The 14338-nt window shown below is 43.8% G+C and overlaps 1 protein-coding gene across 1 annotated transcript in view; it reads left to right on the forward strand.

Annotated features, from left to right (window-relative positions):
• EGFR (epidermal growth factor receptor) overlaps positions 1-13812 on the forward strand; it is a 44758-nt gene extending 30946 nt beyond the window's left edge. The window contains 9 exon segments of the mRNA XM_086615039.1: positions 2913-3098; positions 6425-6580; positions 7441-7516; positions 8729-8875; positions 11346-11443; positions 11906-12073; positions 12168-12215; positions 12316-12421; positions 13436-13812. Coding sequence (XP_086471165.1) covers positions 2913-3098; positions 6425-6580; positions 7441-7516; positions 8729-8875; positions 11346-11443; positions 11906-12073; positions 12168-12215; positions 12316-12421; positions 13436-13812 — 1362 coding nt within the window.
• Positions 13813-14338: the final 526 nt, after the last annotated feature.

Raw genomic sequence — 14338 nt, forward strand, 5'->3', positions numbered from 1 at the left:
GCATTGAATTCCTCTATGCTGAGGGAAGGGTTAATGAATAAGTCTACAGCACTGCATCTCGCCTTCAGCAGGTCAAGATATTCACAGGATGGGGCAGTAGATGCACGCTCTTCGGTGATATCAAAGTACTTCCTCTTTTCAAAGAAGTTTCTGTAGCATAACTCCATGTTATCTTTTCTTTTCCTTGGAATTAGAATGCTTAACAAAAAGCATCCTAACAAAGCGAGAGCTTTTTTCAGTCCTTTTCAGATGATTTGTTTGGTGTAATTCATTCTATATTTCAGAGGAAAAATTGGAAAATAATAAAAAACAGTAAAAGAAGTCAGAGGGATGACTCCAAAAGCTCCTCTCAAAACAGATTTTTGCTACGCAACCAACTTGTCAAGGTCACTGAAACTTTGGAGATAATAATGTCCAATTAAAGATGATTTGTCTTACAGAAACATGCTCGGTATAGAACAAGCGCAGCAGCTTTAGCTCATATAATCCAGGCGAGCTCTTGCTGGCTTTAGCAGGGTAGGGCTAATTCAGAAGATTGTTGTTGAATACCAAGCATATTTGGAGCAGGTCAGAGCATACCGCAGAGATTTCCAAGATAAACAGTTGAAACAAAGGCCCACTTTAATGTCTTAGGCTACTTAGAGGGACCCACGGCCGCACAATAGCTCCCTTCTGCTCCCTGCAAGGAGTCGGTGGCCTATTTTACTTTGCAGTATCAAATGTAATAGACGGTGTCAGCACTCGGACGCTCTCCAAAAGCTGTGTGGCCCATGCGCCCACCCCCTCCTTCAGTGTCCCAGTTCCCAGCCCCCGGGTCAGCCCCACGCGGGCTGCGCGGCAGATGGGCAGTGAGAACAGCTCCGACTCTGCAGATTTTTCCCCCCCCTGCTGAAATTAATCCAACATGGATCCGAATCACAACAGGAAACAGGGCAAGGAACAGACGCCCTTCATTGGTACGACGGCTCGGTTTGGAAGCCTAGGGAGATGTAGCATGTTTTGGTCTCTACGTACATCTGAGCGTCATATAGTAGATTCATGAGGTTCTCTAAAAAACACTGCCAAAAATATCTATGTAATTTAATAGCACATTGTATTCTTGCTTTATCTTTCCTCGGGTCTAGCCCACAGAATTAGTGTTAGCCTTGACAGAGGGATGTTTTTAAATGCCCTGCTCACATCCTGCAGGAGGTTGAGGAGCCCTTGCCCAGTTCTGCCCGAGATCTTCGTTAACCTGGCTGTCTGCAAGCCACTTTAGTCTCAGAGGCTCCAAAACAAGGATACCAAATGCAGAATTAGCACCTCAGAGGAAAACTGCATTACATCATGTTTCGCTTAGACTGGCACGTCAAACAACAATACCAAGGCCAGAAAGTGTTGCTTAAGAATTGGGGTTGCTCATTTCTTGAACGTCATTGCTTTACTAACTTTGTTTAATAATAGTTCTTAACAGCTACACAGCTATGTGACATCTGTGGAAAGCTTGTTAGATGATGAGTAAAGCACTGTGGTATTTAATTTCTTAAGCTCTTAGAAAGTGCAGATTTGCTCCTTTCCCTGCCACAATAGTAGCCTGGCTATTATTTTAGGCTTTGGGGGGCTGCTAGCCTAATGTTGAATTGCCAAGGGATGAGTAGTTGGTGTCACTCCAGATGCCGAGTTAACATGCTGACCTAAAAGCTCACTGCATGGAAAAAATCCCATTTATTTCCCATTGTGCTGGTTTTCAATCAAATGACTAAAAGCATCTAGAAGTGAAATACTGTAATTCAGACACAAAGTTAATTTTAAAAACTACAACTTCAGCTCTAATTTTCCCACCAATTGGAATCCATTCTTTGAGCTTGCACTTGACAGTGGATGTCAGTATAAATACAGATCTCAAATTTAAATCCATAAGTAGTTTTTGCATGCAAAACCCATCAAGTCAGGGAGTTTAACCCTGTGACCATGTTAAAGGATGTATTCAGTGTGTCTGGAGTGTACTGCACCAGCCTCTGAAGAGGCTTCTCCCTTCCTACAGAAGAGCAAAGGAAGAAGGGGTACTTCTGATACCTTGGCAAGGTACCTAAAGCTACATAGGGTGAACCCAGGCTTGAAAGAAGAGTTTTTCACATATTTATGGAACTCAAACCCAAAATTCCAGTTGACCAAAGGGCTTATTGTGCTTGGGCTCCCACATTATACCTTCCTGGTATCATTTACATTGCTATATGGATCTAAAACGCTTTCCAGTTGGTGACAATATTTTCAGCAGTGTTGCTTAAAGTAAGACACGTATCGAAGCTTCCAAAGAGATGAACTGATTATTCACCTGTTTGGTTTGACGTGGACTGAAGAACAAACACAGTCAAGAAGAACACTGTCTCTTAAAACGTCAAACTGTCAGTCACATCTTAGGTGACAGCTTAGGACTTTCTGAGTTAGTACAAACCTTGACAGGGGGACAGAAGTCTCAAAAATACTGATTTCCAGTCAGTTTCATGAAAAGATCTGTGGAGGGAAAAAAGCCATATGACACATGTTCACAAGATGCGTTGCCCTCGTAAGGTGATCAAAATGAGGAAATCCCGTCAGCTTTCAGTTGATGTTCACCTTATGAATTCCTTCTAGGTCTGTAAGTTTTGTCCCCAGGATTTTATGTCCAATGTTTGCTTGGTATGCCAGTAGCAGGATACTGGCTCTTCTGTGGCATCTCAGTGATGCTTCAGTGTTCAAAACCTGGACCTTTCACTGAGTGAAAAAAAATTGATCCACAGAGTGGGAAATGTGTGTATCTTGTATGTGATATGAGGCACAGAGTTTGCATATAGTATTTCAGCAACCTCTTGAATGACCAACTTTAAACTGCCTCCAAATATTTGTCTTGCCAAAGGGAGTGTTTCACATCGCTTTTTTCCCTTTCTTCTCAGGAAGCTTATGTAATGGCTAGTGTTGACAATCCTCATGTGTGCCGCTTGTTGGGAATCTGCCTCACTTCGACTGTTCAGCTCATCACACAGCTGATGCCGTACGGCTGCCTCCTCGATTACATCCGAGAGCACAAGGACAACATCGGCTCCCAGTACCTTCTCAACTGGTGTGTGCAGATCGCAAAGGTAAGTGGACTGGCACACTGCAAGATCAGCTAAAACAGACTAACATTGAAATCCGACAGCACGTAATGTATTTATTTACTTACTTGTCTCTGTAAGTCTTTGCGTTTCACCAGATGATTCCTAGATACCTGATACGTGACAGTAAGCTATTAACAATAATGAACAATTTACCATTAGCAATCTTAAACAATTTACCATTTTCAAGCTGCTGTGCAAACCTCCACTGCTCTTCAAAATGCTCCTAGACAGCGTAGTATTATCACCAAGGCATTTATGTCCAAACCAAACACCCTGTAATGATACAATAATGTGATACAACAAAGCTGTGGCAGGGAAGGGAGTAGAATTTGGCAATTGCCATACCAAAGTGCTGCTTCCATCAGTGGCTTTCTTTGGGCTGTGCCGTGGGGCACACAGTGATGTTGTCCTGTGTGCCCTGGAGAATGACCCTGATTTTTCAGGCTGAAATCTCTGAGGCCTGGGAACCAAAACTACTGATTAATGACTACCAGCTCCATTCCAGCGCAGGCTGGCTGTGACGAAGATATTCGGGCACCCCAGGGCTGTTCTGTAATTCATATGCACTGAGTAGGTGCCTGTAATCTAATTGCAATGGCCAAATAAAAGACTCATTATCACACCTGGCACTGTTTGCCAAAGAGAAGAGCAGCAAAGGAGACTGAAGTACAAGCCTCTAGCCTTTAGCAGCAATATGCTGTGTTTGGAAGGTGGTTAGCCATTTGGAAGCATGGAAGAATGGAGCATAAAAGCTGCATTTTGTTGGAGATCCATCGTATGAGGTGGCAGTATCCGCAAAGCCCCGCTGCTTTAATGCTGCTTATTTCGGGAATGCTGGTCTTCAAGCTAACCACACACTTACAGCCTTATCAGTCCCTCGAGACCTTGTGTACATCCCAGGCTGGCGCGGCTGTGGTTTGCTCTCAGGAAACATGCTGAGGACCTCAGAAATGTATCCACCAAAAGTATACAGAGCACATTCTTCATCTTTGTGTGTGTACTTCTTTACAGAGCAGCAAGTGAATTTTAATTTATGCATCCACCTGGGATGTGAACTGCCTTGTTCTGACTCTTTTGCTCTCTTGTTTAAAATCAATTACTGCTCTGTCCTTGTTTCGGTCCCTTTGGAGGATGAATTGGAGGCCACATTTCCCTTCCTCTCCTGCTCGTTAATTTTTAAGGTGGCAAAATCAGTCCCCAAATTGATCCTTGGGGCATCACTTGCCCAAAAGGTTGCCATTCACAATTGTTAGCTTCTGTTTGATTTTTTTTCATGTCGGTTCAACATTCGCCCGTAGCAACCCCTACCCTCTCCAGCGATGCCTGACCTTCAGCATACTCCTTTGTGCTGCTCTGCACTGAAGTTCTCCTCAAAGCACTCGTAAATCATGCATACGGCTTTTTCCCACCAATGTGGCTGGTGTTACTACTCTGATAAAATCATGCCAGATTTTTTTACATTCTCTGACTCTTTAAAAATGTGCTTTTGGAGCAGGGAAAGATTGAAACAGATATATTTATGTCTGGTAACTAACCAGCAGGAGGTGAGTTCCCTGGGAAGCTTATTTTTGTTTCTGTTTTCACAGCTTTGAAATAAGTTTTCTTTGCATCTTTTACAAACATTGTCTTTCACTGGGGTATGGAGTCCTGTCTTTCAGAAGAGATATTATGACAGAGCATAGACACTCCATGTGCAGAAACACTGTGAAGTAACCCTTTGAACACATTGGTCTCACACTTAATGATGAAAAATGGCTCAAACCCCAGGCCTGCACACAATTAAAGATCTGCTGAACTTTCTAGACAAGCAATTCAACGTCTTCAATGCACAGTTATGCTCCTGCACAAGTCTTTTAGCCGTCAGCGTCTTAAACAGCTTAGTGTGAAACTGATATTCTGCCTTTCAGCAGCTTTGCGTCTTAATAAGTCTCTGCAGCAAGCCATGTTTAGCAGGAAATTTTTTGTCCTACTGGGGCTAGATTATGTGATTATTATTTTTTTTTAAGATAGCCTGTTTTCTGTCGGCAGCTCAAGATTTTTTGTTTCAAGAGCTCTGCTCGCTAAAGATCTATTTGTGTAATTAAATGCATGCTCCTAGTGGCATCATGCCAGTTTGTTTGGGTGGTTTGTTTTGGCAACATTAGCAGCGCATGGGTGAAGTTCTGCTGAGGGACTTGGGTGGAAGGTTCGATGGTGGTCCAGGCTAGCAGTGGGCTTAGGAAGGGTGTGGAGGCTGGAAGGGAATTATTCCCTCCAGTGCTCTGTCATCACATCAACATGATCATTTTGGTGTTAACTTTGTAGGTTAGAAGTACTTTTTTATTAATTCTCTCTTCATAAAAATCCAAGAGCATAAGCTGCTGCCAGCAGAAACCTATCAACTGGGAATAATTGTGGTTTTTAGAAAGGATCTTGCAGGAAACTTAGAAATCATGAACTTTTTATTCCATACACCAAGAGATTAGAGTTGAGGGAAGGGGGACTCTGTGGTGAGAAATGCAGCCATTAGATTCATACCTTAAAAGTCAAATCAGCACAATTAGTCGTATTCTTCCTCGAAAGACAGTTATACCAAAAAAGCACGTATGCTACGGCAAACCCATGGGAGGCAGTGAAACTGGAAGAACTTGCCTTTTCAAAGGGGACTTGAAATAGATGCAAGTCTGAGCTCAGCCATAAATGAATTTTTTAATTTTCTTTCCTTTTCTCACCTTGTGGTGGGACGCCTCATTGTTAGCAGGGAGAAGGCAGAGTACAATGTAACGAGATGCAGAATTGGCAACTTCGAATGATTAATTTATTTTTGCTTGGACTCTTCTCCCAGGCCATTAGTGTCTACACACTCTCTGTAGGCTTGGCCTGTGTGTGTATGGAAGGTGATAGTTAAATTCAGCGCTGTGCTCTCCTGAAGTCACTGCGTGAATACGGCTGAAAGAAGGTTTTGCCCCCTTATTTGCAAGTCGTATCCCAATTTTATGTTTCTTGAACTAAATCCCAAAGGAACCGCATCCCCTGCTATACCTGCTACTGACCCTTTTTTCTTCATGACTCCTTTGGCACATGGACCCACAAAAAGTTTCCTGGAGGGTAATAGTTCCTTCTCCTTGTAACTACACAAGTGCACATCCTCACCCTGCAATAAGCTTCGTGTAAATGAAAACAACCAACCTTTTTCCAAAGCGGCGATAGGTTACCGGTGTTTATCGTGGTGCACGTGCAGTTACCACAGGGCAGCTGACGTTTGGTAACTTGTTTGCACATCCCAGCGCAAAGCGTGTGATTCCTACCAACTATCTGCCCTGTTGCAGGGAATGAACTATCTGGAGGAACGTCGCCTGGTGCACCGTGACCTCGCTGCCAGGAACGTCCTTGTTAAGACTCCTCAACACGTGAAAATCACAGACTTTGGGCTGGCGAAGCTGCTTGGTGCCGACGAGAAGGAGTATCACGCCGAGGGAGGCAAGGTAAAGCGCATCGGAGAATAGACGGCTGCGCCGTTGTCGGTGTTTGTGCCTGCGCACGAGCCTTAAACTCAGGGTGGAAAAAAGAGAGTGGGTTTTTCGAAGCGCTCAGCTGCCATCTCAGCATGCTGCCTTTGAAGCCTGCGGGAGTCCTCTGAAATCAGCCGAAGCAGCGTCAGGCCAGTGGGACTGCAGTGGGAGCAGAGGTAGTAGAACAGCAAATGCCTTTGAAATTCCCACCCAGATTGTCTGGGAAAAAGCAAGATTATTAAAAAAACATTAAAAAAAAAAAAAGTATACTTGAATTCATCAGTGTAGCCAACACCAATAACACCGTGCAGTTTATGAAGAGAAAGGGAATGCTGTATATTTATAGCAGAAGAAAGACCTGTCAGACTTGGTTCAACACGCCTTCGTGTTGTACTACGTGCTGATGGAGAGAATGTGTCCTGCTGAGAAATTAAAGAGAAGCTGCTTGCAAATATTGGAGAGACCGTAAATGGAAACCATATGAGCGCAGATCAGTCTTTGTCATACAGACCGAGATTGGATTTGTCTCCTGTTATGATAGGAGGTTATGATAGGTTAAAAAAATAGTAATTTGACTGTTAGAAATACTGTAAAACTAATTGTAAGGGATACTTCAAATATGCTTAATATTTCACAAGTTCCCAGGTTCAACATAATAAATGAAAATAATAATAAGGGACTCAAAAGCTGCCTGTTCTGCCACTCAGATAGTTGTTTGTTGGTGGTTTTTTTCCCTTCTGCAACCAAACCGTTGGTTCAAACACCACCTGGTGGTAAATATCGCTGATGAATTTTGGGTCAGCCTCTTAAGGCTTATTTGTGAATTTTCCTAGGTTCCTATTAAATGGATGGCCTTGGAGTCAATTTTACACCGGATTTACACTCATCAAAGTGATGTCTGGAGTTATGGTGAGTCTAAAACCAGTTATAATCATTGCAAACGTGTTGGAAAATTGCAGGATTTGCTAGTGACTCTACACAGCCCTTTTTTCTTCCTGTTATGAGAAGACCAAGAAATTAAACATAAAACAATGCGCCCAAAAGTAAAATTCCCATGAAATTGCGTGCTAGTGAGGTGTAAGATGTTTTGCAGAATATGCTTTCAGATGATGAGCCTTCCCCTTAAAGGGGCTACAGGTAGGAGATTCTGCTCCATTTGCTGACACTTTTCTTCAGCAACGTCACGTGAAATACAACTGGGCTGACAATAAAGCCATGTAACTAGAGGGAGGACTTCAAACCATCGGCCGTGCTGTCAGTGAGTGTCAGTCAGTGTAACTCTGCTGTGGCCTGAAATGTTTGTACTGTCCTGGTATGGAGAGGACAACGCTAAAAGGGAAGCAAAATTATAACCTCCTTAGAGAATTCATTTTATGTTTGATATAGTTCATAAGCCAGCTTCAAAGAAAGAGGACCAGAAAGGAAACTTTTCAAAGCAAAAGCAAAAAAAAGCAAAAAATGTATTCCGAAATTTCCACTCCATGGGCACTCATATATTTCTGGAAAATATTTAGTGCAGATGGTCAGATCCTGTGTCCTTTTTGAAAAAGTACAACCTCCGGTCCTCTTAATCCATTTACGTATCTTGGCATCCAAAATCTTGTTTTGTATCCTAAGCTACCAGACAATCAAAACAGCTACATCAGAAGGGTACATGGTATGTCAGCAAAGAAGACTGAAGCAGCTGGTTTATACGTCTTTCAAAAACTGCTCTTGCTCGTCTCCAAAGAGATTGTTTCCAAACAAAAAGACAGCTTCCATTTTTAAAACCACTTGCTGGGCTGGAGTCAGGAGGTGTTAACCTGCATTTCCTTTCATTGGGGCTGGGAAGTTTATGGGATGTTTGACACTGAGATACTAACTGAGATTTTAAAACAGAAAAAAAAGACCAAAAAAAAAAAGTAAAACCCAGAAACTTAAAGGAAAACAGGATGATTTCAACCTGTTTTATTACTTTGTCTATCTTCAAAATCATGGCAGAAAGTGCTTTTCCTGGGTGGAGCTCTGGCAATGCAGTGCCTCCAGGAGAACCCTTTCTGCTCACCGCCTCTCTTGTGCCCAGGCCAAGCACCCCAGCTCGCAGCAAAGCCTCTCTCATGGTCTTCTCTTCCCACCTTGCAGGTGTGACAGTTTGGGAGCTGATGACATTTGGGTCCAAGCCATATGATGGGATCCCTGCCAGTGAGATCTCCTCTGTCTTGGAGAAGGGCGAGCGTTTGCCCCAGCCCCCCATCTGCACCATCGACGTGTACATGATCATGGTCAAATGTGAGTTCACGGCTGGGCTTGTGGGTGTTCACCTGAGTTGAATAAGTAGCACAGTCACCTTTGTTATGTCGCGTTTGTGTGTGCTGTGTTCTCAGTGATTGCACAGGAATCAGGTTATGTGAAAAGAGTGGTGACAGCAGAATGTGTTCCTGCATCTTGAGCTTCAGCTAGGAGCACGGGATATGACTTCATTAGTCACTAATTCAGCCAACTAGTGTTTTTTTCACCATTCACACCACTGACCGATACTGTCAATTATTTTAAACTGATATTGTCAGACAGTATAAATTAGCATAACACCACCCACTTTACCTGATACTGTTGTTTCATATGTCTAGAAAATAAAATTAACACTGCCTTCTCCTCCAGGCTCCTCCTTAGTTCAGTAATGTGCCTCCCTCCGCAATCACACACATGGATTATGTGCTCCTTTTACTCAAAGGGTGCCAGAAACACAGGCACCACCATAATGGCAGATGCACATGAGAGTCCGGAGTTCCTCATCCAACTTCTCCCTCGTCTTTGGATGGCCCCTTTCCAGCTGTTGCAGTAAAGTAGCACAAGAGCTGAGGGTCTCTGAAGCACTTTTTGGCCAGTTTCAGGGCATGAACCCCAAGCCCCTTTTCCATCTATATCAGCTGCTAAAATGTCAGATTGTTACCTGGCTTCCTGCGCATCTCTGGGCCATGACTGCCGTGTCCCTGCTCTTATCAGCATGTTGATAAGCAGCCCACTAGGTGGCATTTAAGACCTTCTCACTGGAGCAAAACGTACTTGTTCCTGAGATAGGAGCCGTGCTATCACAAACACCGTGTAGTGCAGCACTTCAGGGGAATTCTGGAGTGCCTGCGTGTTGCTTTGTTGGGACGGGCACAACACAGGGTGAGCCTGATCCTGTGCTCAGCAGGGCAAGAAGGAACCAGATCCAGATGTGTGCATCTAGGCTAGGAGGTGCCCAGACCCCAAAGCAGTGTCCTAGAAACATCCTCAGAGATGCTGAACCCTACTGACACCTCAGCCCATTGCCTTTCCTTAGGGCCGGTGCAGATGTGCAAAGGAGGCATTTTCTAGGCAGCTAATCAGGTACCTGTTGCTTTTAAAACACAACCAGCAGTGTCCCCATCCCCTTTCGTACCACTACACTGAATTTAAATGCAAGAGTGTGAGTGGATCTTGGGTTTGAGCCTTCCTCGTGCCACAGGACTCAGTGGCACGTCTTTCGCTGCTCTGATCACCCCATATTTGCAGGCTGTGGTGCAAACCCTCTTGCAGCCATGGCATTTTGTCTGAATTCAGGATCCCCAGTCATCTCTTTTATAAGCAGAGAAGTATAAACTGAAATGTTTGAAGTTGTTGCACAACAAATTTATTTTTTTATTCAAGAAGCAGTATTTAAACATATGCAACTCAGAGATAAATTAATAAATAGTAGATGCTACTTCTGCAACAGCAGCAAACTCCCAAACTCTGTCTAAAAGCAAGAAGGATTTCTTTAATTGGGAAGAACTGCATTTAAAGAATTTAGCGGGGGATCGTGTTTCTAGCATGGTAAAAAGTCTCTGGCAATGAAGACATTTTGTCTAATGCAGCTTTCAAATGGCGTATTATCACTTCATTTCTCCATTATTATGGATAGACTGTTTCTTATGAGTTCCTCCAGACACACTAAGGTTGACCTTTATTATTTTTAATTTTAAACACAAGAGTCTCTACATCAGCTCATCTGTTAGTTGATGACAGAAAGTGTGGTTTTCCTAAGTAATCTCACACATTAAACCACCAGTATCTATATTCGAAATCTCTTCTAGCATTGATCCACACTAAGCTGCAGGACTTGTTTTTGTTGAAGTCTGTTTACTAATTAAATACAGCTTAGATATAGTTAATCTTTCAAAATGTCCCCAGCAAGGATGATTTGAATTTTAGAGACATCTGGTACAAAGCGTAGAAAAATGCAAGTATAGCTTCTGCTTTAGGCTTCCCAGGATTTCACAGAGCAGTGCAGTGAGGACTAGATGGTCAGATCACCATACATCTGCAGGTGCCTGCTGAACTTAGTTTGCTTCTCCATCTTCAGGAGCTTTTTCAGAGCAGGCTAATTTGGACTGATCCAGGCTGGCCACCCATTTACTATCCGCAGGACCCGTGCCACCTTACCGCTTGAGTGCGACCTGCCTGCCCACATGGAGACAGACCAGCAGGAGAGGAGACAGGCTCAACCTGGAGCTTTTCCAGCCTCTGGCTTCTGTTACCTCCTTCATTCTTCCCAAAACTACCAAGATGTGCACTTTAAATGCTGAAATTCGCCACCAGTGGCTGGTGAATGAACCTTTTATCATGGTCTCTTATGGGTAACTCCTTCCTTTGTTCCACGCATGGCACTGCTCTTTTTGTTGTTACATTTCATTTAAAGCTCTGTGTTTGATCACCAAACCAACTTTGTGCATTGCTTTCCCTGTCATGCCTCCAGGCTGGATGATCGATGCAGACAGCCGTCCCAAGTTTCGCGAACTGATAGCGGAGTTCTCTAAAATGGCCCGTGACCCTCCGCGCTATCTCGTTATACAGGTACTAAACCCAATGGTAGGAGGATGTCTGATGGGCACTTAATATGAGGCCCAAAATTATTAGTAAGGCATGTGAAAACATATAATATGGATAATTTAAGGCCAGATTTATCTTTGATTTCCAGCTCTTTAACACAATCGGCTAGAACCACAAACAGCATTTCAAGACCAGTCACTATTTTCTTAGTATTAGTCCCAGTCTGGGACTAGTAACAGTCCATGCTGAAGTCTCGAGAGGAGAACAGAGCTTGATCCTGTTAAAAATACAGCTGTTTTATAGCAGCATGTGCAGAGCTTGCAGGTCCAAATTCCCCTAAACTCTAGGTAAATTTGGTTAAACATATAGATCAGGATTTTGCATCTTGGGTCTCTTGCTAAATTACTTTGTCTCTCAGAGAAGGGGATAGGGAGAAGGGCTTGAAGGGAGTCTGTGAGTCTGCTCTCACGCCGACTTGTCTCACAGGGAGATGACAGGATGCACCTGCCCAGCCCTACAGACTCCAAGTTTTATCGCACCCTGATGGAGGAGGAAGACATGGAAGATATAGTGGACGCGGATGAGTACCTTGTGCCTCACCAGGGCTTTTTCAACAGCCCCTCAACATCCCGCACTCCTCTCCTGAGTTCATTGGTATGAAACTTTTCTTCTGTGGAAGCATGACAAGCAATTTTAAGAGTGAACTGCTTTTCATAATGTCTGTGTTTTCTTTCTCTTTCTTTTTAAGAGTGCTACTAGTAACAACTCTGCTACAACCTGCATTGACAGGAATGGGGTAAGTAGAATGACCTTTAAAAAAGGACCAACGTCCCCAATGTAGATCAACTTCTACAAAACAATGCTTTTAATATTGATTTTCTCTACTTCCAACTTAGCAGGGGCACCCTGTGAGGGAAGACAGCTTTGTCCAGAGGTACAGCTCAGACCCCACGGGCACTTTCTTGGAGGACAGCATAGATGACGGCTTCCTGCCAGCCCCGGGTGAGTACCTCTCCCATGTTTCTGTCCCACAGCCACTCATTCAGAAGCCGTTTCATTGTGAATATAATCATTGTCCTTCCTTTTCTGTAGAAAGGAAGCAATCCAAATGCTTCCTACCTTTATTTACTTGGTAAACGGGAGTGGAAACGTGTGCACATATCCTTTTCCTAGGCTTTACCTGGCTGCTTCTGGCTGTTTCTCATTTTGATTCCTTCACCAGCCAGGTTCCTCATGTTTGCCATGCGTGCCATCTGGCCAGGCAGTTTGCATGTGTTGTTATATGTTTAAAGCTTTCTACTCGGGAAAATATTCTCTAAAAACCAAGTTTCACCCCTTAAACCATTTCAGCAAAATAAACAGCTTTCTGGCAGTTTCACTGCTTTCAGATGTCGATACACAGAAGGCAGCTCGTGGTTTCACGTGGACTTACAGCGTAGGCGGTTGAAGAGTGAGCCAGTGAGCACTGAGGGAGCTGGTGCTGGGTTATGCAGTCATGATACTTTGTGCCCTTAAAAAATCCCAACCAACCCTTCCAAGAATATACCACAGCTAAAAAAAGGGTGAAAGATCCTGCAAGGGATAGCATTGAAGTGAAACGCGGAGTCTCTGCTACTGCCAGTCCTGTATTTTCTAGACATTTTCCTCATCTCTAAACATTTTTCTAGGGAAACAGCTTCTGGCAGCTAAGCTCTCAGACTGCAGTTTTGGAATAGTATCTGGGACATAGCCACCCACACGTCACTAAAATCAGCAGTCGCTCTTTTGCTGTCTTGTAGTCCAAGCCACCTTTCTGCTGCTTTGCAAACCACATTCCTGAAGGTGAACTTCAGGGCAGTGCATTTGATGCCGTGGCAGGACAGTCCCTGCTTCTGCTCCGGGAAGTTCAAGGAGATGCTGTGCGCGAAGAGCAAGTGGCAGCTGGGTTGAAACGACACCTCTAGTGATGCAAATGGCTGCATTAGTTATATGTCTTCATTTTCATTCCTTCTCATTTTTATATTCTTTTTATTGCAGAGTATGTAAACCAGTTGGCGCCCAAAAAGCCATCTGCGTCCGCAGTCCAGAATCCAATCTACAACAACTTCTCTCTCACAACAAACTCAAAGGTCCTCACGGACTCCAGCTACCAGAATTCACACAGCACAGCTGTGGACAACCCCGAGTATCTCAACACCAACCAGTCTCCGCTGGCCAAGACAGTCTTCGAGAGCTCTCCTTACTGGATCCAGGCGGGCAACCACCAAATAAATCTGGACAATCCTGACTACCAGCAGGACTTCTTGCCGAAGGAAACCAAACCTAACGGTCTCTTGAAAGTTCCTGCGGCAGAAAACCCGGAGTACTTGAGGGTAGCAGCACCAAAAAGTGAATACATTGAAGCCTCGGCATGACCATAGAGAATTTCTTCTTGCAGCGAGGCAAGCCAGACTCTCGATGAACCACCTGGCTGCTGCAAGAATGGACTCTTGCTCAGAGTGAAGGGCAACCGCAATGCATCAATAAGCACATCTTTCCTTTTCAGCGTTGCGGCTGAAACTGCGAAGCCTGTCTGATGGTAGTTTGGGTCTGTTCTTGCCCATTTCCACGTAATAACTGAGGCCCATAGCCTGCACTCGGATGCACGTTGGAATGGAGCGGGATGTTCCTGAACAGAAGAAATACGGATGCATTCCTTTCATTTTCAAATGGTAGCATGGTAAGAAGCCACTCTGGGATGAACTTGAGAACTGTACACATTGTACAGTTAAATTCCTTTCTACAGTCTGTATTTTTATAAACGTTTCTAACAGAATTTTTGGATCTTTTACAAGATCAGATGCTTGTACTGCTCGTCTGTTATGTGGTGCTCAGATCACCAGCAGCAAAAAAAAAATAATGTTACTAAATAGTTTTCCAAAACTCCTGGAACAGAAACAG

The sequence above is a fragment of the Tauraco erythrolophus genome, chromosome 7 (genome assembly GCF_009769465.1).
Source record: "Tauraco erythrolophus isolate bTauEry1 chromosome 7, bTauEry1.pri, whole genome shotgun sequence".
NCBI classification, from domain to species: Eukaryota; Metazoa; Chordata; class Aves; order Musophagiformes; family Musophagidae; genus Tauraco; species Tauraco erythrolophus.